The sequence below is a fragment of the Panthera uncia genome, chromosome X, assembly GCF_023721935.1.
Source record: "Panthera uncia isolate 11264 chromosome X, Puncia_PCG_1.0, whole genome shotgun sequence".
Taxonomy (NCBI): Eukaryota; Metazoa; Chordata; class Mammalia; order Carnivora; family Felidae; genus Panthera; species Panthera uncia.
In genome coordinates, this window is record NC_064817.1 from 41,202,102 (window position 1) to 41,227,540 (window position 25,439).

The following is a 25,439-nucleotide window of genomic DNA, read 5'->3' on the forward strand; positions in this document are numbered from 1 at the left end:
TTATACCTGTGATATATTCATTTCAACATGTCCAGTTCCTTCAGCCTCTGTATTCCTTCTACCATCCTCCAGGCAACTCAAGCATTTGCATCTCACTCAGCATGGGCCTTTGCCTATTCAGGTTTCTAAGAGCCACCCTAGCAGTAAGTTTGCCCCACTGCTAGGGTACTTGCCAGGGTGTTAAATCCACCTCTTGGGAAAGCACCCTCAAATGGATAAATTCTTGCTTATTTAATGTTATGCTCTAGCTGCCTTGGTCAAGTACCTCAAAATTCCAATCCCAGTGCTGTTCACCTGGCTCCTGCCACTATATGTTAGCTAATTCTTGCAGTTGCTTCAGTACATAATCTTTTTCCTTCCTTATTAGGCCCAGCATGTCTTCAGTTGGGTTATACCAGAACTTAATCCAAACTATTAGCCTGGCAGCGAGGAGAAAAGATTGGGGTAGCTCCTGAAAAGGAAACCACTTTCTTTGTGGGGCAAAGCCTCCTTGGCATCTTCCAGCATAACAGAAGTACAGACTCTTACTAGGGAAGGGTGGGATACCTCTCCAATTTTGGGGAATTTCAGAGTTCAGGGAAATTTACATAGCCACCATCTCAGGAGTATCCATCCAGATGTCTCCAACCTATTTTTCAGGACCCAGGTTTTTTTCAGCTAGGGCTCTGACTTTAGCATGATTGATTTGCCTGGGATGAGCATTTAATCATCTTGAGGCTCTTACTATCAAGGCTTGAGTCTGCTCTTCTGATGTATATGCTTTTCTAGTGAAGGAGAAAAGGGCATCTTTATAAGCTATCAACGAGATCCTCCGGCTCTTATACTTCACCATTAATTGCTTGCCAACAGCCCTCAATTCCATTATCCCTTTGTAGGGCATCAATACAAATTAGTAATAACTGGCCAACTTCACTGACCTATCTTTCAAATGCCAGAATCATTGTACGTGCAAGGGCATTCTCTTCCAACAGACATTTCTCCTGGTCACTGCTGGTGAAATCTTTAGCATTTGGGTTACCACTTTGTGGAGACACTTGGGAAGCTCTGCAATAAGGGGAAAAAAAGAACAATCCTTATATTCTAGTTGCAAATGATATAATAGAAAATTAGTCCTGACAATACAGTTTCCTCCTGTTTTTATTTTAAATTTCTTTTTCAAGAGATTATATTGTTTTATGTACCTTTTTTTTTTTTTTGGTTTGGTTTGGTTTTGTTTTGGTTTTGTGTAACCTTATACCCAGTTTCCCCCAATACTTAATATTTTATGTAAAAGAAAACAGGCATTGGAACACTGTGTGTGCATAGCTCCACATTATTTCATTACAGGTAGATTGGTGTACCACTGCCACAATCAAGATACAGGACTGTTCTATCTCCGTGAAGCTCTCCCTGCTACCCCCTATAAGTCATGCCTATTCCCTCCCTACCCACCATTCCTAACCCCTGGCAACCACTTATGTGTTCACTATCTCCTAATTTTGTCACTTCAAGTATGTTATAGGGGCGCCTGGGTGGCTCAGTTGGTTAAGCATCCGACTTCGGCTCAGGTCACGATTTCACAGTTCGTTGAGTTCAAGCCCCACGTGGGGCGCTGTGCTGACAGCTAAGAGCCTGGAGCCTGCTTCAGATTCTGTGTCTCCCTCTCTCTGCCCTTCCCCTGCTGGCACTCTGGCTCTCTCTCTCTCTCAAAAATAAATAAACATTAAAAAAATTAAAAAAAAATTTAATTTACATTTATTTATGTTTGATAGAGAGAGACAGAGAACAAGTGGGGGAGGGGCAGAGATAGAAGGAGACACAGAATCCGAAGCAGGCTCCAGACTCCGAGCTGTCAGCACAGAGCCGGACGCGGGGCTCAAACCCACAAACCGCAAGGTCATGACCTGAGCCGAAGTCAGTCGCCCAACCGACTGAGCCACCCAGGCGCCCCCATTAAAAACACTTTTTTAAGGAATGTTATATAAATGGAATCATTCAGTGTGTGACTTTTTGAGACTGGCTTTTTTTCCCCACTCAGCATAATGACCTTCAGATCCATCTAAATTCTTGTGTGTACAGTCTTTCTTTTAACTGTTAAATAGGATTCCACCATATAGATATACCGAAGTTTGTTTAAACATTTCACCTATTAAAGGACATTTTGGTTGTTCCCAAATTTAGCTCTTCCAAATAAAGCTGCTATGAACATTCAAGTGCATATTTTAAAAAATGTTAATTTATTTATTCTGAGAGAGAGAGCGTGAGGGGGGGGTAGGGGGTAGAAAGAGAGGGAGAGTGAAAATCCATGTTGCCAGCGTAGAGCCTGATGTGGGGCTCGATCCCACGAACTGTGAGATCTTGACCTGAGCTGAAATCAGGAGGCGGCTTCCTAACTGATTGAGCCACCCATATACCCCTCAAGTGCACATTTTTGTGTGGACATAGTTTTCACTTTCTTTCATTTCATTTGATAAGTTTCCAGGATGAATGCCTAGGAGTGAGATTTACTGGGTCATATGGTAGTTTAGTTGTTTAAGAAGCTACTAAATTATTTTCCAGAGTGACTGTAAATTGCTACCAGTAATGTATGAGAGATCTAGTTTCTCTGTACCAGCACTGGTGTTGTATTTTTTATTTTAGCTGTTCTAAAAGGTGTGTGGTAGTATCTCATAATGATCTAAATTTACATCTCCCTGGGGTGCCTGGGTGACTCGGTTGAGCTTCTGACTGTTGGTTTCGGCTCAGGTCAGGTCAAGATCTGAGCTGAAACCAAGAGTCAGTCGTTCAACCAACTGAGCCACCCAGGTGCCGCAAAGAGTTTTATAATTTTCAATTTAAATTTGTGATCCATTTTGAGTTACTTTTTGTATAAAATTTGAGGCCTAGGTAGAGGTTCATTTTTTTCTGCCTATGGATTTTCAACTGCTCCAGCACCATTTGTTGAAAAGACTAGCCTTCTTCCATAGAATTGCTCTTGCATTTCGTCAAAGATCAGTTGGCTACACGTGAGTGGGTCTATTTCTAGGTTCTCAATTCTTTCACACTGCTCATCATTGATCATTGATCAATTCTCTGTCATTGATCTCTATTTTTTTCCATTAATATGTCTATCTCTCCACAAACACCACATAGTCTTAATTACTACAGTATAAAGGAAATCTTAAAATCAGGCAGTGTGATTCCTTAAACATTATTCTTCTGTTTCAATATTGTAGCTATTCTAGGTTTTTTATTTTTATTTTTTTGCCTTTTTATGTACATTTTATTTTTTTTAAGTTTATTTATTTATTTTTGAGAGAAAGAGAGTGCAAGCAGGGAAGGGGAAGAGAAAGAGAGAGAGGGAGACACAGAATCTGAAGCAGGCTCCAGGCTCCAAGCTGTCAGCTTAGAGCCTGATGCGGGGTTCAAACCCATGAACTGTGAAATCACGAAGTCAGATGCTTAACCGACTGAGCCACCCACGCACCCTTATGTTTTAGAATAACCTTGACTACATCTGTGAAAAAAAAAAAAAACACCTTGCTGCAGTTTTTATAGGAGCTTCTTTATTTAAAAAATGTTTTAATGTTTATTTAGTTTTGAGTCAGAGACAAAGCACGAGTCGGGGAGGGGAAGAGAGAGAGGGAGACAGAGAATCCAAAGCAGGCTCCAGGCTCTGATCTGTGTGCACAGAGCCTGATGCGGGGCTCGAACTCACAAATTGGTGAGATCATGACCTGAGCCGAAGTCAGACATTTAACTGAACCACCCAGGTGCCCCTATAGGAACTGCTTTAAAGCTGTATATAGATTTGGGAAGAATGGACATCTTTATATGGTGAGTCTTCCAACACATGAACACAGTATATTTCTCTATTTATTTAGATCTTCTATGCTTTCTTTTGTCAGAACTTGGAAATTTTCCATATGCATCCTATGCATCCTATGTATGTTTTGTCAGATATATGACTTGAGATTTCACTTTTTGGAACAATTGCAAATATTGTGCTTTTAATTTTTATTTCCACATATTTGTTGGTAATATATAGAAATGTGATTGACATTTTTGCATTGATCTTGCATCCTTCAAACTTGCTGAGCTCACTTATACTTTGTAGGAGTTTTTGTTTTTGTAGATTCCTTGGGATTTTCTACGTAGATAATCATGTCATCTGAAAATAGAGGCAGTTTTATGTATTTTTTTCTGATCTCTTTTCTTTTAATTTTTGTTTCTTGCATTACTGCACTGGTTAGAACTTCCAGTACTATGTTGAATAGCAGTGGTGAGAATGAACATCCTTGTCTTGTACCAAACCTTAGGGGGAAAACATTCCGTCTGTCATCATTAAACATGTTACCTGTAGATATTTTGTAGGTGTCCTTTACAAAATTTAGGAAGTTCCTCTGTATTCCAAATTTTTACAGAATCTTTATTGTGAATGGGTGTTGAATTTTGTCAAATACTTTTCTGAATCAGTTGATATGACCATATGATTTTTCTTCTTTAGTCTGTTGATATGGTGGGTTACATTGATTGATTTTCAAATTTTCAGGCAGTCCTGCATTCCTGAAGTAAAGCCTACTTGGTCATGGTGTATAATTTTTGTATGTTTCGTGAATTTCATTTGCTAATATTTTCTTAAGGATTTCTGTGTCTGTATTCATGAGGGATATGGTCTGTAATTTTCTTTTTGGACTGTCAGTGGCTGATTTTATTATCATGTAACAGTGGCTTCATAGAATGGTTTGAAAAGTATTCTTCCTCTTCTATTTTCTGTAAGAGATTATATAAAATTGGTGTTAATTCTCCCTTAAATGCTTGGTAGAATTCTTCAGTGAAACCATCTGGGCCTGGATATTTCTGATTGGGGAGTTTTCATAGCTACGTATGCAGTTTCCTTAATAGTTATACTTGTGTCCAAATTATCTATTTTATATTGGGTGAGTTGTAGTAGTTTTTACTTCTTGAGGAATTGGTTCATTTTATTTAAATTGTCATATTTATATGTATAGAGTTGTTAGTTTTCCCTTATTACTATTATTTTTTAAATTTCTTCAGGGTCTACAGTTGATATTGTTTGCTTCATTGTTGATACTGGTAATTTGTGTCTTATTTTTCTTTGTCAGTCTTACTAGAGGTTTAAAAATAAAAATTTTTAAATGTTTTTATTTATTTTTGAGAGAGAGAGAGAGAGAGAGCAAGCCAGCAGGGGAGAGGCAGAGAGAGAGAGAGAGACACAGAATCTGAAGCAAGCTCCAGGTTCTGAGCTGTCAGCACAGAGCCCAACGCAGGGCTCAAACCCATGAACCGTGAGATCATGACCTGAGCTGAAGTTGGATGCTTAACCAACTGAACCACCCAGGCCCCAGAGGCTTGTCAATTCTATTGATCTTTTCAAATAATCAATCAGCTTTTTGTTTCATTAATTTTCTCTATTGTTACCCCATTTTCAATTTTATTGATTTCTGCTCTTTAGTATTTCCTTCCTTCACTTGATAGTTTTTGTTTTTGTTTTTAAGTTTATTTTTTTATTTTGAGAGAGACAGAGACAGCGTGAACGGGGAATGGGTAGAGAGAGGGAGAGAGAGAATCCCAAGCAGGCTCTGCACTGTCAGTGCATGGAGCCTGATGCAGGGCTTGAACCCACGAACCATGAGACCATGACCTGAGCTGAAAGCCAGATTTGGACGCTTAACTGATTGAGCCAGCCAAGGTACCCCAGATAGTCTTTGGTTTTTTTGAAGCAGGAGCTTAGTTATGGATTTGAGACTTTTTCTCTTTTCTACTGTAAACATTTAGTAATATATAAATTCCTTTCTCAGTACTGCTTTAGCTGTGTCCTGCAAATTTTGATATGTTGTGCTTTTTATTTTCTTTCATTTTCTGCATTTGCAAAATTTTTTTGTTCTTCCTTGATCCATGGATTATTCAGAATGTGTTCTTAAGTTTCCAAGTGTTTGGAAATTTTCCTATCATCTTTCCATTACTGATTTCTAGTTTGATTTTATTGTGATCAGAGAACACAGTCTGTATGATATTAATTCTTTTAAATTTTTGAGTTTTTTTTTTAATGGTTCAGGATATGGTCTATCATGGTAACTGTTCTGTGAATGCTTGCAAGGAATATGAATTCTATTGCTGGGTGGAGTACTGTATAAATGCCAGTTGGATCCTGTTGTTTGATAATGTCTTTGAATTCTTCCTATATCCTTGATGATTTTCTGTGTAGTTTTTCTATCAGTTGTTCAGAGTGATGTGTTGAAATCTTTTTTTTTTTTTTAACATTTATTCAGTTTTGAGAGACAGAGACAGAGCTCAAGCAGGGGTGGGGCAGAGAGAGAGGGAGACACAGAATCCAAAGCAGGCTCCAGGCTCTGAGCTTTCAGTACACAGCCCTAAGTGGGGCTCAAACTCACGAACCATGAGATCATGACCTGAGCCTAAGTCGGATGCTTAACCCACTGAACCACCCAGGTGCCCCGATGTGTTAAAATCTTTAACTTTCATTATGAATTTATTTTTTATTAGTTTTCTCTTCATGAATTTTATGGCTCTACTGTTTGGTTTATATACATTTATGATTGCTATGTCTTCCTGGTATATTAACCTTTATATAATTATGTAATATATCTGAAATTTTTTTATTAATAGACTTAATTTTCTAGAACAGTTTAGATTGACAAAAAAATTTGATCAGATAGTACAGAGTCCCCATATATCTCTTGTACAGTTTCCCCTATTATTAACATGGTACATTTGTCACAATGTACCAATATTGATACATTACTATTATCTAAAGTCCATACTTTATTCAGATTCCCTTAGTTTTTACCTAATGTCCTTTTTATGCCCCAGTGTCAGTTATAGAAAAACAATTACATTTAGTCATTGTGTCTCCTTAATCTCCTTTGTGACAGCTTCTCAGGCATTCCTTGTTTTTGGTGACCTTGTAACAGTTTTGTGGAGGTCAGGTATATTGTAGAGGACTTCTCTATTGGAATTTGCCTGTTTTTCTTATGACTAATCTGAGATTATGGGTTTTAGCAAGGAAGATCCCAGAGGTAAAGTGCCATTCTCATGACATCATATCAAGATTACAACCATGTAGGTAATGTTGACTTTGATCACCTGGCCAAAGTAGTGTTGGTCAGGTTTCTCCACTGCTTTACTTGTTTACTCTTTCCAAACTATACCCTTTGGAAAGAAGTTACTATGTGCAACCCATAGTTGAGGAGGGAGAGTTTATACTCCATGAGAGCAGAGTATCTACATAAATTATTTGGAATTCTTCTGCAAGGGACTTTTATTTCTTTTCCCCATTTATTAATTTATTCAAACATTTATTTATATCAGTATGGCCTTATGGATATTTAGTCTCTTGTAATTTTCTTTGCTCCAAAGTGTACTTTATCTGATATTAGTATAGCCACTTATACTTTCTCCTATTTAGTATTTGCGTGGAATATATTTTTACAATCCTTTTACTTTCAAACTCCTATGTTGGTATATTTGAAGTGAGTTTCTTACAGACACTATACAGTTGGGACATATTTTTTTTAATCCTGTATTACTTTCAATTAATGGTATATTGACCATTTTGATCATTACATTACACTTTAACATAATTATTGATGTTAGGGCTTACGCCTGACATATAATTTATTTTTTGTTTTGTTTGATCTCTTTTTTTTGTTGTTTTATATTCTTTTTTCTTCCCTCCTGTGGGATACTTGAACTTTTTTTAAGAAGAGAATTTTTCCAGGTGCCTGGGTGGCTCAGTTGGTTGAGCATCCAACACTTGGATTCAGCTCAGGTCATGATCTCACAGTTCGTGAATTCAAGCCCCACATCTTGGGATCCTCTCTTTCCCTCTCTGCCCTTCCCATGCTCATTCACTCTTTCTCTCTCAAATTAAATAAATAAACTTTAAGAAAAAAAGAAGTGAATTTTTATTTACCTGTAGTGTTTTTGAAGTGTATCCCTTTGTATTGCTTTTTAAAATCTTAGCTCTTTGTATCACTTTTAATTTTTTTAATTTAAAAATATTTTTAATGTTTATTTTTGAGACAGAGAGAGAGATAGAGAAAGAGAGAGACAGAGACAGAGAGACAGAGAGAGACACACATACACAGAATCCGACTTGGGGCTCGAACTCACGAACTGTGAGATCATGACCTGAGCCGAAGTCGGACGCTTAACCGACTGAGCCACTCAGGTGTCCCTGTATCACTTTTTAAATGTTTGTGTTACATTATATGTACATAGAACATTATATATATGTTGCTTCTGTTGTTTGTATATATGTATTTTATTGTATATATGTTTGTGTGTGTGTGTGTGTGTGTGTGTGTGTGTATGGAGAGACACCCACACATAGAGACAAAGAACTGCCAATGTTTTCTCTAGATATTACATTGTTTACACATACATACTTATCACAGTCTACTGGTGTCAACATTTTACCAGTTTGGGTGAAATGTAGAAACCTTACTTCCTTTTACTCCATTTATAATATAATTGTCTTACATATGTTCTCTGCATACATTGAGAATTACATCACATAGTGTTACAGGTTTTTGCTTCAACCATCAAACATAATTTAGAAAACTCAAGAGTACAAGGAAAATCTATTGTATTTACCCATAGTTTTACTCTTTCTGTTATGCTTTTTCTCCTGCCTGATGTTCCAAGATTCCTTCTTTTAGAATTTCTTTTCTGTTTGGAGAACTTTTTTTTCCCCATTCTTTCAGGGTTGGTTTGTTAGTGGCAAATTCCCTTAGTTTTCCTTTATCTGAGAATGACTTAATTTCCCCTTCATCCTGAAGGAAATTTTTGTTGAACATAGAATTCTGGATCAACAGTTCTTTTCTTCAGCACTTGAAAAATGTTGTGCCAGTTCTTTCTGGCATCTGTGGTTTCTGATGAGAAATCCTCTTTGATTCAAATTGCTTTTTCCCTATAGGCAAGGTGTCATTTCTCTCTTGCTACCTTTTTATTTTGTCCTTTGTATTCAGAAGTTTGAGTATGATGGGTCTTGGTACAGATTTCTTTATGTTTATACAGTTTTGGGGTTGTTCAGCTTCTTGAATCTGTAGGCTTATGTACTGGAGGAAAATTTAAGCCATTATTTCTTTAAATACTTTTTCAGGGGTGCCTAGGTAGCTCAGTCGGCTAAGTGTCTGACTCTTGATTTCGGCTCAGGTCATGATCTTGTGGTTTGTGTGTTCGAGCTCCACATTGGGCTCTGTGCTGACAGTGCAGAGCCTGCGTGGGATTCTCTTTCTGCCCCTCCCCTGTGCACGCATGCTCTTTCTCTCTCTCTTTCTCTCAAAAATAAATAAATAGATATTTAAAAAATACTTTTTCAGTCCCACCTTTTTTCTCCTGTCCTTTCCTAACTTTGATGACACAGATGTTCAATCTTTTGTTGTACTTCCACATGCTTCTTAGGATCTGTTCATTTTTTCCCCCTCAGTCTATTTTCTTTCTATTGATCACACTGGATAATTTCTTTTGTTCTGTTTTCAAGTTCACTGATTCTTTCCTCTGTCTCTTCCATTCTGCTGTTGAGGCCATCTACTAAATTTTTAAATTTCAGTTATTCTATTTTTTAGTTTAAAAAATTTCATTTAGTTTCTTTATGTCTTCTATTTCTTTGATGAGTTTCTATTTTCTTTTATTTGTTTCTGTTTGTAATTGCTTGGGGGGAAGCATCCTATGAATCTATGTCATCTTGTTGTTGGTATCTTTTGGTTGTCTTTTCTCATTCAAGTGGATGTTTTCCTGGATTTTGATATGAGTGATTTTTTTAGATTTAAACCTGGACATTTTAGGTATTATGTTATGAGACGCCGGATCTTGTTTAAATCTTCTGTTTTAATCATACTCCTTCTAACACTGCTCTGGTATGGGAAGGGGAATACTATTTCATTGCTGCCAGGTGGAATGAAAGTTGAGACTCCTCAGTCAGCTTTCACTGACACCTGTGGGAAGGGTCTTCTCATTACTGCTTGGAAAGGTGGGGGTTCAGGCTCTCTGTGATGCTTCTGTTTATACCAGTCTGGCTGAAAGGAGCAGGGATGCCTTGTTAGAGTTCTTCTTATAACTTCACTTCTGTGGAAGGATGCTTGTGACTGCTGGATGGTGGTGAAAACACTGCTTCTCCCCTGGGACTTCTCTGACACCACCCCAGTGGAGAAAAGAGGAGGGACTTCTTGTTATCGCCAGGTGGGCATGAAGTCCAGGCTTCGCATGTAGTATCCAGTGACACTGTGTCAGAGAGGGCTTGTTACCACCTGGTAGGAATGGAATTTCTGGCTCCCACCTTGCCTTTCTCTGGAAGGACAGAAGTCTAATTTCCCCACTTGGCCTTTGTTAGCATGGGTGGGACTTCACTTTTTTTCTTTGGTGTTTGGTTGAAGTTGAGTAATTATTTAAATTTTTTTTGTCTTGCAAGGTTGCCCTATTCTTGGTCCAGTGCTTAGAGACAGCAGGCTTTTCAGGAGTTTTTTTTTTTCTTTTTTTTAAACCTATGCCCATTGACATTTCCGGGTTTTCAGCTTCTGCAGAAGCTCAGTCTAGAATATAGGAGGCAGAACAAACAAAAACAAAACAAAGCCTCAGGGAGTTCACTGCTGTGTCCTTGGATTCTGGGGTCTATAGCCAGTCTGCCTTCTTCTGTCTACTTTTCAGAGTCTTCTTTTTTTTTTAATAATTTTTTAATGTTTATTTTTGAAAGAAAGAGGACGCACATGCGTGAGCAGCGGAGGGGCAAAGAGAGAGATGGAGACACAGAATCCAAAGCAGGCTCCAGGCCCTGAGCTGTCAGCACAGAGCCTGACACGGGGCTCGAGCCTATGAACTGTGAGATCATGACCTGAGCCAAAGTCGAATGCTTAACTGACTGAGCCACCCAGGTGCCCCTCAGAGTCTTATGTTTTATAGACAATGTTAAGGGCTTTTAACTGTACTTAGAAGGGATAGGAAGAAGTATACCAACTACATCTTTCCAGAAGCAGACATCATAGTTGCTTTGTTTTTAAATTTCATTTTATTATGAAAAAGGTAACATACACAATAGTAGACAGATTAGTCGAGTGAATCTCCTTTACTCAGCCTCAACAATTTTCAACGTTTTTCCAACCTTGTCTCATTTATTCTCCCCATCATGAGGTTTGTTGGAGTCTTTTAACTCAAGTCCTAGAAATAATATTGTCTCAGTGTAAGTGTGCATCCCTAACAGAAAAATACCTTTTAAAACATAATCACAATGACATGATCACATTTCACTATTTCACGATAAATCCTTAATGTAATTAAAGACTAATCCATATTCAAATTTCCCTGATCGGTTCAAGAAGTGTTTTTAAAATTGGTTTTCTCAAAATAGGATCCAAGCCAAATGTAACATTGTATTTGGTTGTTATCTCTCTTGTCTCTTTTAAAAATCTATAAATTTCCTAAGCCAGCCACAGAAAAACAAATACTGCATGACATCACTTATGTGTGGAATCTAAAAAAGTCCAACTCATAAATGCAGAGAGTAGAATGGTGTTTTTCAGGGGTTGGAGGGTGGGGGAAATGGGGACATGTTGGTCAAAGAGTACAAAGTTTCAGGATGCAGGATGAATATGTTCTGGGGATCTAAGGTACAGCGTGGTGACTATAGTCAATAATACTGTACTATACACTTGAAATTTGCTAAGTAGATCTTAACTGTTCTCACCATTAAAAAGGTAACTATGTGAGGTGATGAATATGTTAATTAACCTGATTATGGTAATTATTTCACAGTGTGCATGTATATCAAAACATCATGTTGTACACCTTAAATATATGATTTTTATTTGTCAGTGATACCTCAATAAAGCTAAAAAAGGATCTGTACATTTCTCATCTTTCTTTTTCTCATCCCATTTTAAATCCCACTTATTGAAGAAAACGGGTCATTTTTCCTATAAAATATTCCACGTTCTGGATTTGCCTGATTGTTTCTTAGTGGTGATGCTATACTTGTTTCTCTATCTCCTATATTTACCATAAACTGGCAGTTAGAGCTAGACACTTGATTAGATTTAGTTTCAATTTTTATTTTTGACATCAGTGGATTATAGGTGGTGCTATATGCTTACTACTGCATTACATCAGGAGGTATATAATATCTAACTATCCCACTCTTAGTGATGCTAAATTTGACCAGTGGGTTCAGGTGGTATTAATCTGATCCCCCCATTATAAAATTATCCATCACCATTTGCCTAATCTTGTTCATCCATTCATGATCATTGCCCTAGATTAGTGATTTTCAACCAGAGATAATTGTCCTCCATGGGACATTTGACAATGTCTGAAGACATTTAAATTTTTTTTTGTAGTTTTTATTTATTTTTGAGAGAGAGAGAGAGAGAGAGAGAGAGAGCAAGGGAGGAGCAGAGGTAGAGGGAGACACAGATCCAAAGCAGGCTCCAGGCTCTGAGCTGTCAGCACAGAGCCCAACGAGGGGCTTGACCTCATGAACTGTGAGATCATGACCTGAGCTGAAGTTGAACATCAGATGCTTAACCAAATGAGCCACTCAAGTGCCCCACTTTTAGTGGTTTTAAAAGGAACGAAATTTACTTGCAACTAGTAGTAAATAAGCCTTAGAGACCTAATGCACAGTATAGTGAATATAAACAATAGTGCATTAGAATCCTCAAACTTGCTAAGAGACTAAATCTTAAGTATTCCAACCACAAAAAGAAATTATAATTATATGATGTGATAGAAGTGCTATCGCTACAATGACAATCATAGTACAATATATAAATGTATCAAATTTCAATAAAAATAAACAAAATAAATACAAATATTTTAAAGGGAATAAAGTTTTGAAAAAGAGTTAAAAAGGGACACCAAGGTGGCTCCATCAGTTGAGCATCCAGCCGGCTCTTGATCTCGGCTCAGGTCGTGATCTCACAGTTTGTGGGATCAAGCCCTGCGTTGGGCTCTGTGCTGACAGCATGGAGCCTGCTTGGGATTCTCTTTCTCCCTTTGTCTCTGCCCCTCCCCTGTTCACAAGTGCTCTCACTCTCTTTCTCTCTCTCTCAAAAATAAATAAACTTCAAAAAAAAGGAGGGGCACCTGGGTAGCTCAGTTGGTTGGGCATCTGACTTTGGCTCGGGTCACCATCTTGCAGTCTGTGAGTTCGAGCTCCACGTCGGGCTCTGCAGTGACAGCTCAGAGCCTGGAGCCTGCTTCAGATTCTATTTCCATCTCTCTCTGCCCCTCCCCCACTCTCACTGTGTCTTTCTGTCTCAAAAATAAAATAAAAACATAAAAAATAATTTTAAAAAAGGAATAAAAAGTGTGATTAGGATTTTTAGCTACCAGCTTTGATATACTATAACAAGATGTATCCTTCCCACTCTTCAAACTTTTAAGAGACATTTAGGACAAGCACAAGAAGTCAGATTCCACACTTTAGTGAGTAAAATTGGAGAATGTGTTCTCTATTGTGCCTCTGTCTAAGCTCAGGCCCAGGGCCATGCTATATCCCACAAAGCTGACCTCCAGCACTGGAACAGATTTTGGGATTCCAGAGTTTTCCTAAAAGAGAGGGGTAAGCTAGTTGGTTGGTCAGATGCTGTGTCAGAATGCAGGAGGATGTTCAGAGACCACGTGATGAGGCAGATAAGTAAGGAATCAAAAGTGTGAGTCAAACAGGGCAGAAGTCTGAAGGATCATAGTCAGAGTTGGTAAAGATTGAGGGAAGCTGAGACACAGAATTCCTCAGTCAGCATGTGGTGCAAACTGGGGAAATGGCTGGTTAGAATATGATGCAGTGTAACCTCATCTTTGCTGTCATCCCTCACAAACATGACTTTGCTCTCTTTGTGAGCCTTTCTTTTGGCCAGAGAAGGGCCCCAGTCACTGGAATCACATAGGTACAGGCTACCAGGGGCTAGATGTGTGCTTGAAGAAGGCCTTAAGCTCTTCCATTTTGTGCCCGCTGCATACCACCAGGCCTGCTGCTTCCCTCTGAAGGGCTGGCATCTCCTGGAAGCCCTTGGTGGATCCCGATGAGCCCATTCCTCAGTCTCCTGGTTGTTGATATGGCTATGGGAGTGCAGGGGGTGAGGCCTTGTCCTGCTGCAATGGCAGGTAGGGGCTGCTGAGCTGGATCCTTGATCATCATGAATGGGCTGGCAGGAGGGCTATGGCTGAGCTTAGGGAGATTTGATTTGGTCCAAATGGAATGGGAAGAGCCCACCTGACCAGCTTCTAGACCCAAGGATCCTGGTGCTGAGTGGACTTGCCAATTTCCCTTTCTTTAGCCCAGTGAAGACTTGCAGACCACTAATGAGATGTCAGGGCCTGGATAAAGTAGACGTCAGACATCTCATTGTTGATAGTAGATATATTCTGAATGGGAACAGGCATAGAAGCAGAGAGCAAGCATAAGGAAATTCAGCGTCCTTAACGTTTTTGTGCTGCAGTTTCCTCATTTGTATGGTGAGAATAATATTAGTGCCGACCTCATCAGGGCACTATGAAGTTTACATAAAATAGTAAAATACTTGTAAAATAGTGCCTGCATATAATAAACCATTGATGAATGTTAATTATTTCATTATAATTGTGTGTAAATTATAAATCATATCATGTCATTCCCTTGATAACTGCCCCCCAACCCCAAATGATTCTCACTGCAAGTGGGATAATATTCAAATCTCATACAATGGTCTGCAAGGCTTCAGGTGATTTGATTCCTGCCTGCACCTCTCTCCTCATCTTATATCACTCTCCTCCTTCTTGATCACCAAACTCCAGCCATTCTGGCCTTATTTTCATTTCTTAAAATTATGAAGCTTTTTTTACTCTCAGGACCTTTGCACTTGCTCTATACATTTATAACTGGACAAAAAAAAAACTTAAAAAAAGAGACACTAAAATCAAGAATCCATAAAGTCTGAGAATCTTAACTACCTAATAATTGTTTTTAATTTTTAAAACGTTTATTTATTTTTGAGAGAGAGAGAGAGAGACTGTGGGGGAGAGAGGGGCGGAGAGAGAGGGAGACACAGAATCTGAAGCCGGCTCCAGGCTCTGAGCTGTCAGCACAGAGCCTGATGCAGGGCTGGAACTCACCTAGCATGAGATCTTGCCCTGAGGCAAAGTCGGGTAGGATACTCAACCGACTGAGCCACCCAGGCATCCCAACTACATAATTATCTTAAACACCATAAGGTTAAAAAATGAAATAAAACACAACAGTCAAATGGGAAATGGGAAAAATATACTAGAATATGACAGATGAAGGGCTAATAGCTTAGTGCTTAAGAATCCAAACTCTAGGTTCCGACTGCTGGGTTTGAATCCCAGGTCCATCATTTACTGTGTGATGTTGAGCATCAATCACTCAATCTCTCTGTGCCTCTATTTCCTCACCTGTAAAACAGTGATGATAACAACACCTACTTCCTAAAATTGTTGTAAGGGTTAAATCTCTTTAAGAAAGCAACTCTTGGCATACTTCAGGTGCCATACAACTGTTATTTATTATTGTTAGTAAGCAGCCAAAAATACCAGCAAAGGATGTGAACAGATACCTCACATGAACAGTGATACAAAATGGCCAATAAATATTTGAAAATATGGTCAACTTCACTCATAACTAAAAGCGTGCATTCGTTTATTTCACAAATATTTAAATATTTATCAAGTGCCAAAGATTCTTTGGGAATAGTGAACATCTTTCTCTTAGGGAGTTTACATTATAGTTATTTTTATATGTGTGTGTAATATTTAATATATCATGTGGTGATAGTATTTTGAAGACAAAGCAGAGATGAGGTGTTATTTTATATAGAGATCAAGGAAGGACTCTGAGATAAGGTGGCATTTAAGGAGTAATCTTAAGTAAGCGAGAAAGCCATAAGGATTTCTAGGGTAAGAGCTTTCTAAGCAGAGGAAACAACAAAGGCAGAGGCTTAGAAGCAGGAGCCAGCTTAGCTTATTCAAGGAAGAGCAGTAAATCCAGTTTGTTTGGGGCAAGGCTGAATTGATAGGAAGTGAGGTCTAAGAGACCGTGGTCAGATTCTCTAGGGCTTTAAAGGCTAGGATAAGGACTTGGGACATACTAGGAGTAAAATAGAAAGCTTGCCATCATTTAGAATTGTAATCACCTATACATGACTGGGATCCAAATAACAAAGGCTCAAATAGGATGATGTTTCAAGTGTGATATTGATTCTAAAACATAATCAACTGTAAGACATGCCATTGTTTTTTAAATTTAATTTTTTAGATCTTTATTTATTTTTGAGATAGAGAGAGAGACAGAGCATGAGTGGGGGAGGGACAGAGTGAGAGGGAGACACAGAATTTGAAACAGGCTCCAGGCTCTGAGCTGTCAGCACAGAGCCTGACATGGGGCTTGAAATCATGAGTTGTGAGATCATGACCTGAACCGAAGTTGGACGCTTAACCGACTGAGCCACCCAGGCGCCCCAAGACATGCCATTATTATATGTACCATCAAGAAAGAAAAGAAAATGCTGCCAAGCAGAATCATAAACTGTCACTCAAAGATTTCAGAGATGTTGAAATATGAATGAAGAGATATACCTCTTAGAGTTGGTAAAAAATGGCATTTTTTTTTTCTCATGTAAGAATAGGTCCAGAGGTGATCATTTCCTTGGTTGCAAGATGGCTACTCAGCTATAGTCATTATACCCTCATTTCCAGGAGGAAGAAGGGGAAACTAGGAGGGGGGGGGGGAAATGCCTTTTATTCTTCTATATTAATTTTGTGAAAGTCTTCCCCTAAAAACTCATTGGAATTTTTATTGGCATTGCTTTGGATATGTAGATCAACTTGGAGAAAACTGTCTGATGCCCAATGTACAGTGCTAATCTGTAGATCAATATGTATTTACAGTCCCATTTATATTTCATAAAAAGGATAAATGTATACAGCATGCTTGTATTTCCCTAGAAAATTTCTGAAATGAGAAACTGTTAACAAGTGGTCATTTCAGGGGAATAGATTGGGTGTGATTGGCAGGGAAGAGAGGGACTTTAAATTTTCATGTTATGCCTTCTTGTAAACCTTTTTTTAAAAAACCACAGATATTGTACACATTACTTTTATAATAATAAATAGAAACCAGGAACCTTAAAAGTAGAGTGTGCATTAACCTGGGGACACAGGTAGACATTCCCCGGGGTAAATAAGCACTTAGAGTTTTAAGGGGATAAACTTCTTTATCCTCAAATTTCCTATTTCATATTTCCTAAAATTGATCTGCCAGAGAACACACGTGGTGGCAGAATCAAGCTGATTCTTTCCATCTCCCCTTTCAAACTGGTTCTTTGTGCACTTTACAAAACAAAGCATTCCTTTTATCCATCCAGAATCTTACCTGGGTGCACTGCCCCGCAGTATAAAATCCTCAGGGCACCAGAGAGACACTTCCAAACATTGTTGTCAATGGTGAAGAAAAAAAAAATTGCTCTAACAAATGAATGGGGATCAAATGCTTTTGCAGTTCAGATGGCTTCCAGTGAAACCGAAGGATAACCCATTGGAGCTGTCAGCTGATAAATCAGGGAAAATAATTTTGAAGATAAATCATTGTATAATCCCCTCCCCCATAGATCTCTAAAGGAACTCAGAGACTTGAGTGACATTGCTAAAACAAACGTCCATTCCCATTTACTTATTTATATAACCGAGGTTTCTGTGTGCTAACATTTAGCCAAACAAAAAGTAGAAAGAGAATTGATGCTGAATCCTGTTTCATTCTAGCAATAAGCAATATTTACCCATGGAGACACCCACTAACTTTTTTCAAAGAAGGGATTTTCTATCTCTAATACATTTTAATTTTTATGTCGAATAATTACCTATCAAAATTTGTAATATATTTATAATTTTTGATCTATCATATTCTAATATTAATTGTCCTAATTCAAGCAGGAGTAAAATTTTTAAAAGATCTTATTTTTAAGTAATCTCTACACCCAACATGGGGCTCAAAGTCACAATCCTGAGATCAAGAATCACATGCTCCACTGACTAGGCCAGGCAGGTGCCCCAAGCAGGAGTAAATTTTTAAACAACCTTTAGAGCTTTAGGTTCACAGGAACATTTAAAAAGCATTTAAATAGCAAAATATATACATGCAAATTAAATAGCAAAATATATTTCCCTGCATGGAAATATAATAGGATTGTCAATAAAATAATTTCCAGTGCAAAAAAATATATTATTGGGGTAAAATTCTGTTAGAAGACTAAAATGGAATTGAGAACTTAGGGAGAAAAGGAAAAATTTACAACTTCCTACCATCAAGAACTCATTTATGAATTTTTAAAACAGATGATGGTGGCTCTCAAATCATTAAGGTATTTGGGTTTCCCTAGTTTCAGGTAAAATGGTGGCATAACAGTTTTGTTTGTGAATGTTAACATTTGTCAGAAATCACATTATTTGCAGCTGACGTTTTTGATGCAAAATTTTAGATGGCAACTTAAAAATGTGTGAAGGAGCACAAGGTTAAAAAATATTTTTTAAATGTTTATTATTTGAGAGAGAGTGCAAGCGAGCACAAGCGGGAAGGGGGGGTAGGAGCAGAGAGAGAGGGAGAGAAAGAATTCCGTGCTGACAGCACTGAGCCACCCTTGGGGCTAGAACTCACGAATCCTGAGATCATGATCTGAGCCGAAATCAAGAGTTGGACACTTAACCAACTGAGCCACCCAGGCACCCCCAAAAATATTTTTAAGAAAAAAATAGGACATAGCTCCACACTTGAAGGCCCCAAGGTGTCCCTTCTGATCATAGTTCTCATCTGTCCTCAAGAAAGAATCGCTCTCCTGACTCTTCTCATGATCATTTCCCTGCTTTTCCTTACATTTTGACTATTTGTTTCTGCATTCTAAAGCAATGTGGTTTAGCAAACAAACAGAAAAACCAGAGACAGACTCATAAATACAGAGAACAAACCGGTGGTTGTCAGAGAGGAGGGGGGTGGGGGGATGGGTGAAATAGGTGAAGGGGATTAAGAGGCACAAATCTCCAGTTATAAAATAAGTAAGTCACAGGGGATGAAAAGTACATGATAGAGAACGTAGTCAATAACATTGTAATAACTTTGTATGGTGACAGATGGTAACTGTATTTATCACTGAGAACACTATGTAATGCATAGAATTGTATCATTATGCTGTACCCCTGAAACTAACATAACATTGTATGCCAGCTATACTGCAAAAAAAGAGATGAAAAAATATTTTAGAGTGTATTTTGATATAAACTGATAGTTTTATGTATGTTTATACAAAATAAATATCCCAGGAAGTGTCATATACTCTTTTGCCACCTTGTGGTCAGAACTGTGTTCAACCCCAGGCGCCCCGGCTGCATGAGGAGGGGTCTCACCTTAAGTCAGCCCCTTCTGCTAGCCTTCAGTCAGGTCGCTGTGAGACAGACACGGTGACACTTGCGCAGGACTGAACTGAGACACAGGCAAGCAAGTGTAAAGCATGAAAAGGATTAGGCTGTCACCCCCACCCCCACCCCTGAACGTGATTCACGTCAAAAGCAACATGCAATCAGGAAAGAAATGTAAGGAAGTACAACAAAATTCTGACTTTTCTCATGGGGGCTACTTAAAAAAAAAATCAAATGTCAAACTGTTTCCGATATTTTTTTCTTGATTCTTTTGTTTTTGGTGCCTATTCTCTGCTGGTGACCTAGACACTTCCTTAGTCTGCCCTGATTGGGGAACCCAGCCCTGATTGTGGCCCTGGGGCAAGTTTGTTTGGTTCAGTGCTGCCCATAGCCCCTAGTACAACACCTGGCTCTGGGTTGGAGCTTTTGAAAACACATTTGCTAAGTGAATGATGGCAAAGCCATCCCCCCCTCCCCCGTTCCAGAACCTCCTGGACACGTGGGCTTCTGCTGGAGGTTGGATAATAAAGTAGTCAGGTTGCTTTGGTTAGTCTTCAGGGGTAGACTGTCTTAGGTACATAGAGATCTTTAGGTCTCTTTGATATCTGTCACTCTGGGGAGGTGGGATGGAGTACCTCCCCCTCCTCCCTCCAGTTCATGACCTCAGGCATTTTTAGCAGCAGCATTAGGAGCAGGAGCAGGATTTCTTCAGTGGGTATGCTAGTTGCAGTTCCTCTGGTTGCAGGTCACAAAGGGCAGGCATTTATTGGAAAGATGCTGGGGTGCTTCAAGGAATTGAAGCAAGAGTTGGCTTTGGAAGGCAGAGCACCATGGCAGCTCTGGGGGACCTTAGCTGTATGAGAGCCAAGCATCTCATTCTCCTTAAGGGCGCATAATTCTTGACAACCAAGTCTCACTGCTAACTCCAGGAAGCTTAGGCACCACCTCTTCCCAGCAGGAAGGGGCCGGCTGAGAGGTGATGTCCAGTGCCAACCAAGGAGAAGTCTGCTAGGGTAAACTCAGGCAGCACAGCCCCATAGCCAGACTGTGTATACGGGGTCAAGGCCAGCCATTACGGGACTCAGGAAACTGACTCTTCCTAGAACACTGGCTATCTACCTCTTCTGAGCCCCCTCCTGACTCCCTGGGACCAGCACCTGTGGCCACTTTCCACTGCCAGCAGCTCAGTGCAGGAGGTCTCAGACCCAGGCCCGCCCCCTCCCCCTGCTGGCTGCTACAACTACGAAGCTGCTCCCCACCCCCTACTCCCACCTGCTGCCTATCGGGGGCTCTCTGCCAGACTTGGGGGTCTTGGGGCGGTGTCTTCCCCTTTCTCAGCGGTAGGGGAGGTGCCAGCAGTAGGCATGGCCTGTCCCTTCTGGTGCCCCCGGGCGGCTCAGCGTCTGCTGGGGCAGAGGGCATACTGCCAAACCCTCATCCCACCCGCGGCCTTTGGAGCCCGAGGAGTTGAGGAGCAGGCATAGATTCTGCAGAGCACCAATAAGATGGGCAAAAGGGATGTGCCTCTCCGGGCCCAGCAACCTTGGGAGCTCTGCCTCTCCGGATGTGGGGTCCAGGCCCGCCCCCAGAATGGACCTGGTCCTTATCTGTGAGGACAGGACCTGGGGTGGGAGGGAGCCTGGGACAGGGCTGGGGGCAGGCTCAGCTGTAGGGATGATGGCCTATCATGGTTTCCGACTGCTCCTGAGGACCTGGCCTCTGAGGGGACATTTCACAGCCCCAGAGAGCTTTCTGGACTTTACTATTCCTCCGTCCCCGGCCCCGCAGCGCTGGGGGAAGCTGCATGGACGAAGGGAAGGACGGGGAAAGGGGAGGAGACGATGAAGGGGGTCAGAGCTGCGATTGGAGCTGAGAACTGGAAGCGCCTCAAAGAGACTGCGCGGTCCCCGCCCCCCTTCCCGCCAGCCTCAATGAATTAGAGCTGTGTTTCCCAAACTTGCCTGATCATAAGAATCCTCCCGGGCCCTAGTTAAAGATACAGGTTCCGGAGCACCTCCCTTCACGATTCTGATTCAGTACGTCTGCGGGTGGAGCCGAGGAATCTGTAATTTTAACACGCTCCCCACGTGATTCTCGTGAACAAGCAAGTTTGGGAAATACTGAATTAAAGGAAACGGGGCCTGACTGCTGAAGCGGCCTCCGCTAGGGGGCTACTTCGGGAGGATTCCCGGGGGGCGTCGCCTGCTTCCGCCGCCGCCTCCTTCAGTGAAAGTCCCTTTTGGGTCCAGCTGTCACAGCCACCGCGCTCCCTCAGGCCGGGCGGGGGACACCCCAGGTCTGCGTGGCCCCCGCGCCGCCACGCCCAGTGGCCGCCCGAGCCCTGCGAGCAGGGGGAGGAGCCGCCGCCAGTGGAGGCGGAGGAGGTAGAGGAGGCGGAGACGGCGGAGACGGCGGAGAAGGCGGAGAAGGCGGAGAGGAAGGTGGAGGCGGAGGCGAAGGTGGAGGGGAAGGTGGAGGCGGCGGGGAAGGTGGAGGCGGCGGGGAAGGTGGACACCGCCGGGAACGTGGAGACAGCGGAGGGTCTGGGCCGCCAGGCTGAGCTCAAGCTGGAGCCCGAACCCGAGCCCGTACCGGAGGCGGAGCAGGAGCCGAAGGGGGAGCCGAAGCAGGAGCTGGAGGATGAGAACCCAGCGCGGAGCGGCGGTGGCGGCAGCAGCGACGAGGTTCCTCCCCCCACCCTTCCCTCCGAACCCCCGCGGCCCCCCGATCCCTCTCCGCGGCGCAGTCGTGCCCCCCGCCGCCGACCCCGGCCGCGGCCACAGACCCGGCTCCGTACCCCGCCGCAGCCTAGGCCACGGCCCCCGCCCCGGCCCCGGCCCCGGCGCGGCCCTGGGGGCGGATGCCTGGATGTGGATTTCGCTGTGGGTCCACCAGGCTGTTCCCACGTGAACAGCTTTAAGGTGGGAGAGAACTGGAGGCAGGAACTGCGGGTGATCTACCAGTGCTTCGTGTGGTGTGGAACCCCAGAGACCAGGAAAAGCAAGGCAAAGTCGTGCATCTGCCATGTGTGTGGCACCCATTTGAACAGACTTCACTCTTGCCTTTCCTGTGTCTTCTTTGGCTGCTTCACAGAGAAACACATTCATGAGCACGCCGAGACAAAACAACACAACTTAGCCGTAGACCTTTATTATGGAGGTATATACTGCTTTATGTGTAAGGATTATGTATATGACAGAGACATTGAGCAAATTGCCAAAGAAGAGCAAGGAGAAGCTTTGAAATTACAGGCCTCCACCTCAACCGAGGTTTCTCACCAGCAGTGTTCAATGCCAGGACTCGGTGAGAAATATCCAACCTGGGAGACAACCAAACCCGAGTTAGAACTGCTGGGACACAACCCAAGGAGAAGAAGAATCACCTCCAGCTTTACCATCGGTTTAAGAGGACTAATCAATCTTGGCAACACGTGCTTTATGAACTGCATCGTCCAGGCCCTTACCCATACTCCGATCCTGAGAGATTTCTTCCTGTCCGACAGGCACAGATGTGAAATGCCAAGTCCTGAGTTGTGTCTGGTCTGTGAGATGTCTTCGCTTTTCCGGGAGTTGTATTCTGGAAACCCATCTCCTCACGTTCCTTATAAATTACTGCACCTGGTATGGATACATGCTCGCCACTTAGCAGGATACAGGCAACAGGATGCCCACGAGTTCCTCATTGCCGCGTTAGATGTCCTGCACAGGCACTGCAAAGGTGATGATGCCGGGAAGGCTGCCAGCAATCCCAACCACTGTAACTGCATCATAGACCAAATCTTCACAGGTGGCCTGCAGTCTGATGTCACCTGTCAAGCCTGCCATGGCGTCTCCACCACCATAGACCCATGCTGGGACATCAGTTTGGACTTGCCTGGCTCTTGCACCTCCTTCTGGCCCATGAGCCCAGGGAGGGAGAGCAGTGTGAATGGGGAAAGCCACATACCAGGAATCACCACCCTCACGGACTGCTTGCGAAGGTTTACCAGGCCAGAGCACTTAGGTAGCAGTGCCAAAATCAAATGCGGTAGTTGCCAAAGCTACCAGGAATCTACCAAACAGCTCACGATGAATAAATTACCTGTTGTTGCCTGTTTTCATTTCAAACGGTTTGAACACTCGGCCAAACAGAGGCGCAAGATCACTACATACATATCCTTTCCTCTGGAGCTGGATATGACACCATTTATGGCCTCGAGTAAAGAGAGCAGGATGAATGGACAGTTGCAGCTGCCAACCAATAGTGGAAACGATGAGAATAAGTATTCCTTGTTTGCTGTGGTTAATCACCAAGGAACCTTGGAGAGTGGCCACTACACCAGCTTCATCCGGCACCACAAGGACCAGTGGTTCAAGTGTGATGATGCCGTCATCACCAAGGCCAGTATTAAGGACGTTCTGGACAGTGAAGGGTATTTACTGTTCTATCACAAACAGGTCCTGGAACATGAGTCAGAAAAAGTGAAAGAAATGAATACACAAGCCTACTGAAGTGACACAGACCTACCTGTAATGGAAGATGACAACACCTATACTACAACTGGCTTCGAGATTTAAAGGACCTACTTGCATGGCCCATGGGCCTGACAGAGTAAGAATTGAACAGTACCCAGTGTCTAAAAGGTCCTGGTTGGAAGAGAAGTAGACGGGGCGGGAGAAGAGGCTCTAGTCTAAACAGTCACTTAAAGGAGAATTCAATGGCAGGAATGCTCTAGGTGGGGAAGGCAGGAGCAGGGAAATCCTGACACTGGTACATATCCTATATTCCTCCAAAAGATTGTGTGGGAAAGTGTGGGGTGGGAGGGGGGTGGTTTGGGGGGGGTGTGTGCCCTTGTAACTGTAAAACATCTTTCTCCATGGGTGTTTCAGCTTCAACTGACCAATCACATAACAGTTATATGTTTGGAGCGGGGGGAGAAAAGTCTATACAAATGTAGCCCATTACGTATATGGGTCTGAAAGCAGAAAAGTGGAGGAGGCAAGGATATCTCATTGACAAACACCTTTGCCAGTTTCTTTGTATTCGTGATTTTTGTGCTATTAAATGCAGTATTAAAAAAAAAGAAAATCCCACGAGGCTAGTGAAAGGTGAAGAAGGAAGGGGGCTTGTATAAGGGGAGCAATTGCTCCAAATGTAGAGAAGACAAAAAAAAAAAAATACTGTAAGATAAGCAACCAACACAGACAGGCCTCAGCTAAGAGTATAGTGTGTGAGTGTTTAAAAAAAAAGCTGTATGATATACTTGAGCAAATCAATGAACCTCTTTGCGATTGTTTTCTCATCTGTACAATGCAGATAATTCCTACCTTAAAGGGTTATTGTTAAAGATTAAATGATATAAAATGTGTCTAAGTATAAAGTAAAAGGCTTGGAACTTTGTAGGGGCTCAGTAAACGTTTGTTGGATCTGAAACTTCTTCGGACCAGGACCAGAATGCATCAGAGGTGAGGGTTGGTCCAACCTGAGACCCATGGACAGAATGGACACACCTCGTGTCACATGCAGTCACTCACACACATACACACACATGCACACACACTTAACAACTCCCTCCCCAACACTGTCTACTTGGAGCCCCAAGGCAATGGATTCCACCTTTGTCCCTATGTAAGGGCATCACAACCAGTGCCACACCAGGGCGTGGGGGGAGAACTACAACTGTCTCCCAAAGGCCTTCTGTCCATTTGGAAGACCATCCTGTTGTTTCCATGACTAAGCACCCTGATGAGGGGACTCTCAGGACCAGTAGGCTGCCAGGCCTCTGAATGAGGGTGTTTGCTAGTCTTTGCCTTCCACAAGCATTATGTGTGGGCTGTCACATTCACCTGCAGGCCTGGATCAGTTGAAAGACTATTTTCCAAAGCTCACTGGTCCACCAGCCCAAGGAGATCGATGGAGTGGCACATTGGCCTCTTCCCTGATTCTCCCAGAGGGCAGAGCAGCCTGCAGAGGGCTAAGCTAGAACAGATGGGATGTGCCCAGGAGGGGGTAAGCATTGATGGTTCCTTCTTTTCTCCCCGGCATCAGGTACAAAAGTATCTATA

General features: G+C 41.9%; 1 protein-coding gene and 1 long non-coding RNA gene across 2 annotated transcripts; one reads left to right on the forward strand and one right to left on the reverse strand.

Moving 5' to 3' along the window:
- Positions 1–9,491: 9,491 nt before the first annotated feature.
- LOC125931689 (uncharacterized) lies at positions 9,492–19,439 on the reverse strand. Its single transcript, XR_007460475.1, has 3 exons — positions 19,384–19,439; positions 17,363–17,537; positions 9,492–11,157 (listed from the first exon to the last, which is right to left on the reverse strand). It is a non-coding gene; the product is annotated as an uncharacterized LOC125931689 (long non-coding RNA).
- Positions 19,440–20,900: 1,461 nt separating this feature from the next.
- On the forward strand, positions 20,901–24,181 carry USP27X (ubiquitin specific peptidase 27 X-linked). Its single transcript, XM_049643241.1, has 2 exons — positions 20,901–21,004; positions 21,527–24,181. The coding sequence occupies exons 1-2, from the start codon at positions 20,901–20,903 to the stop codon at positions 23,883–23,885; spliced, it is 2,463 nt and encodes an 820-aa protein (XP_049499198.1). The 3' UTR covers positions 23,886–24,181.
- The last annotated feature ends 1,258 nt before the right edge of the window (positions 24,182–25,439 follow it).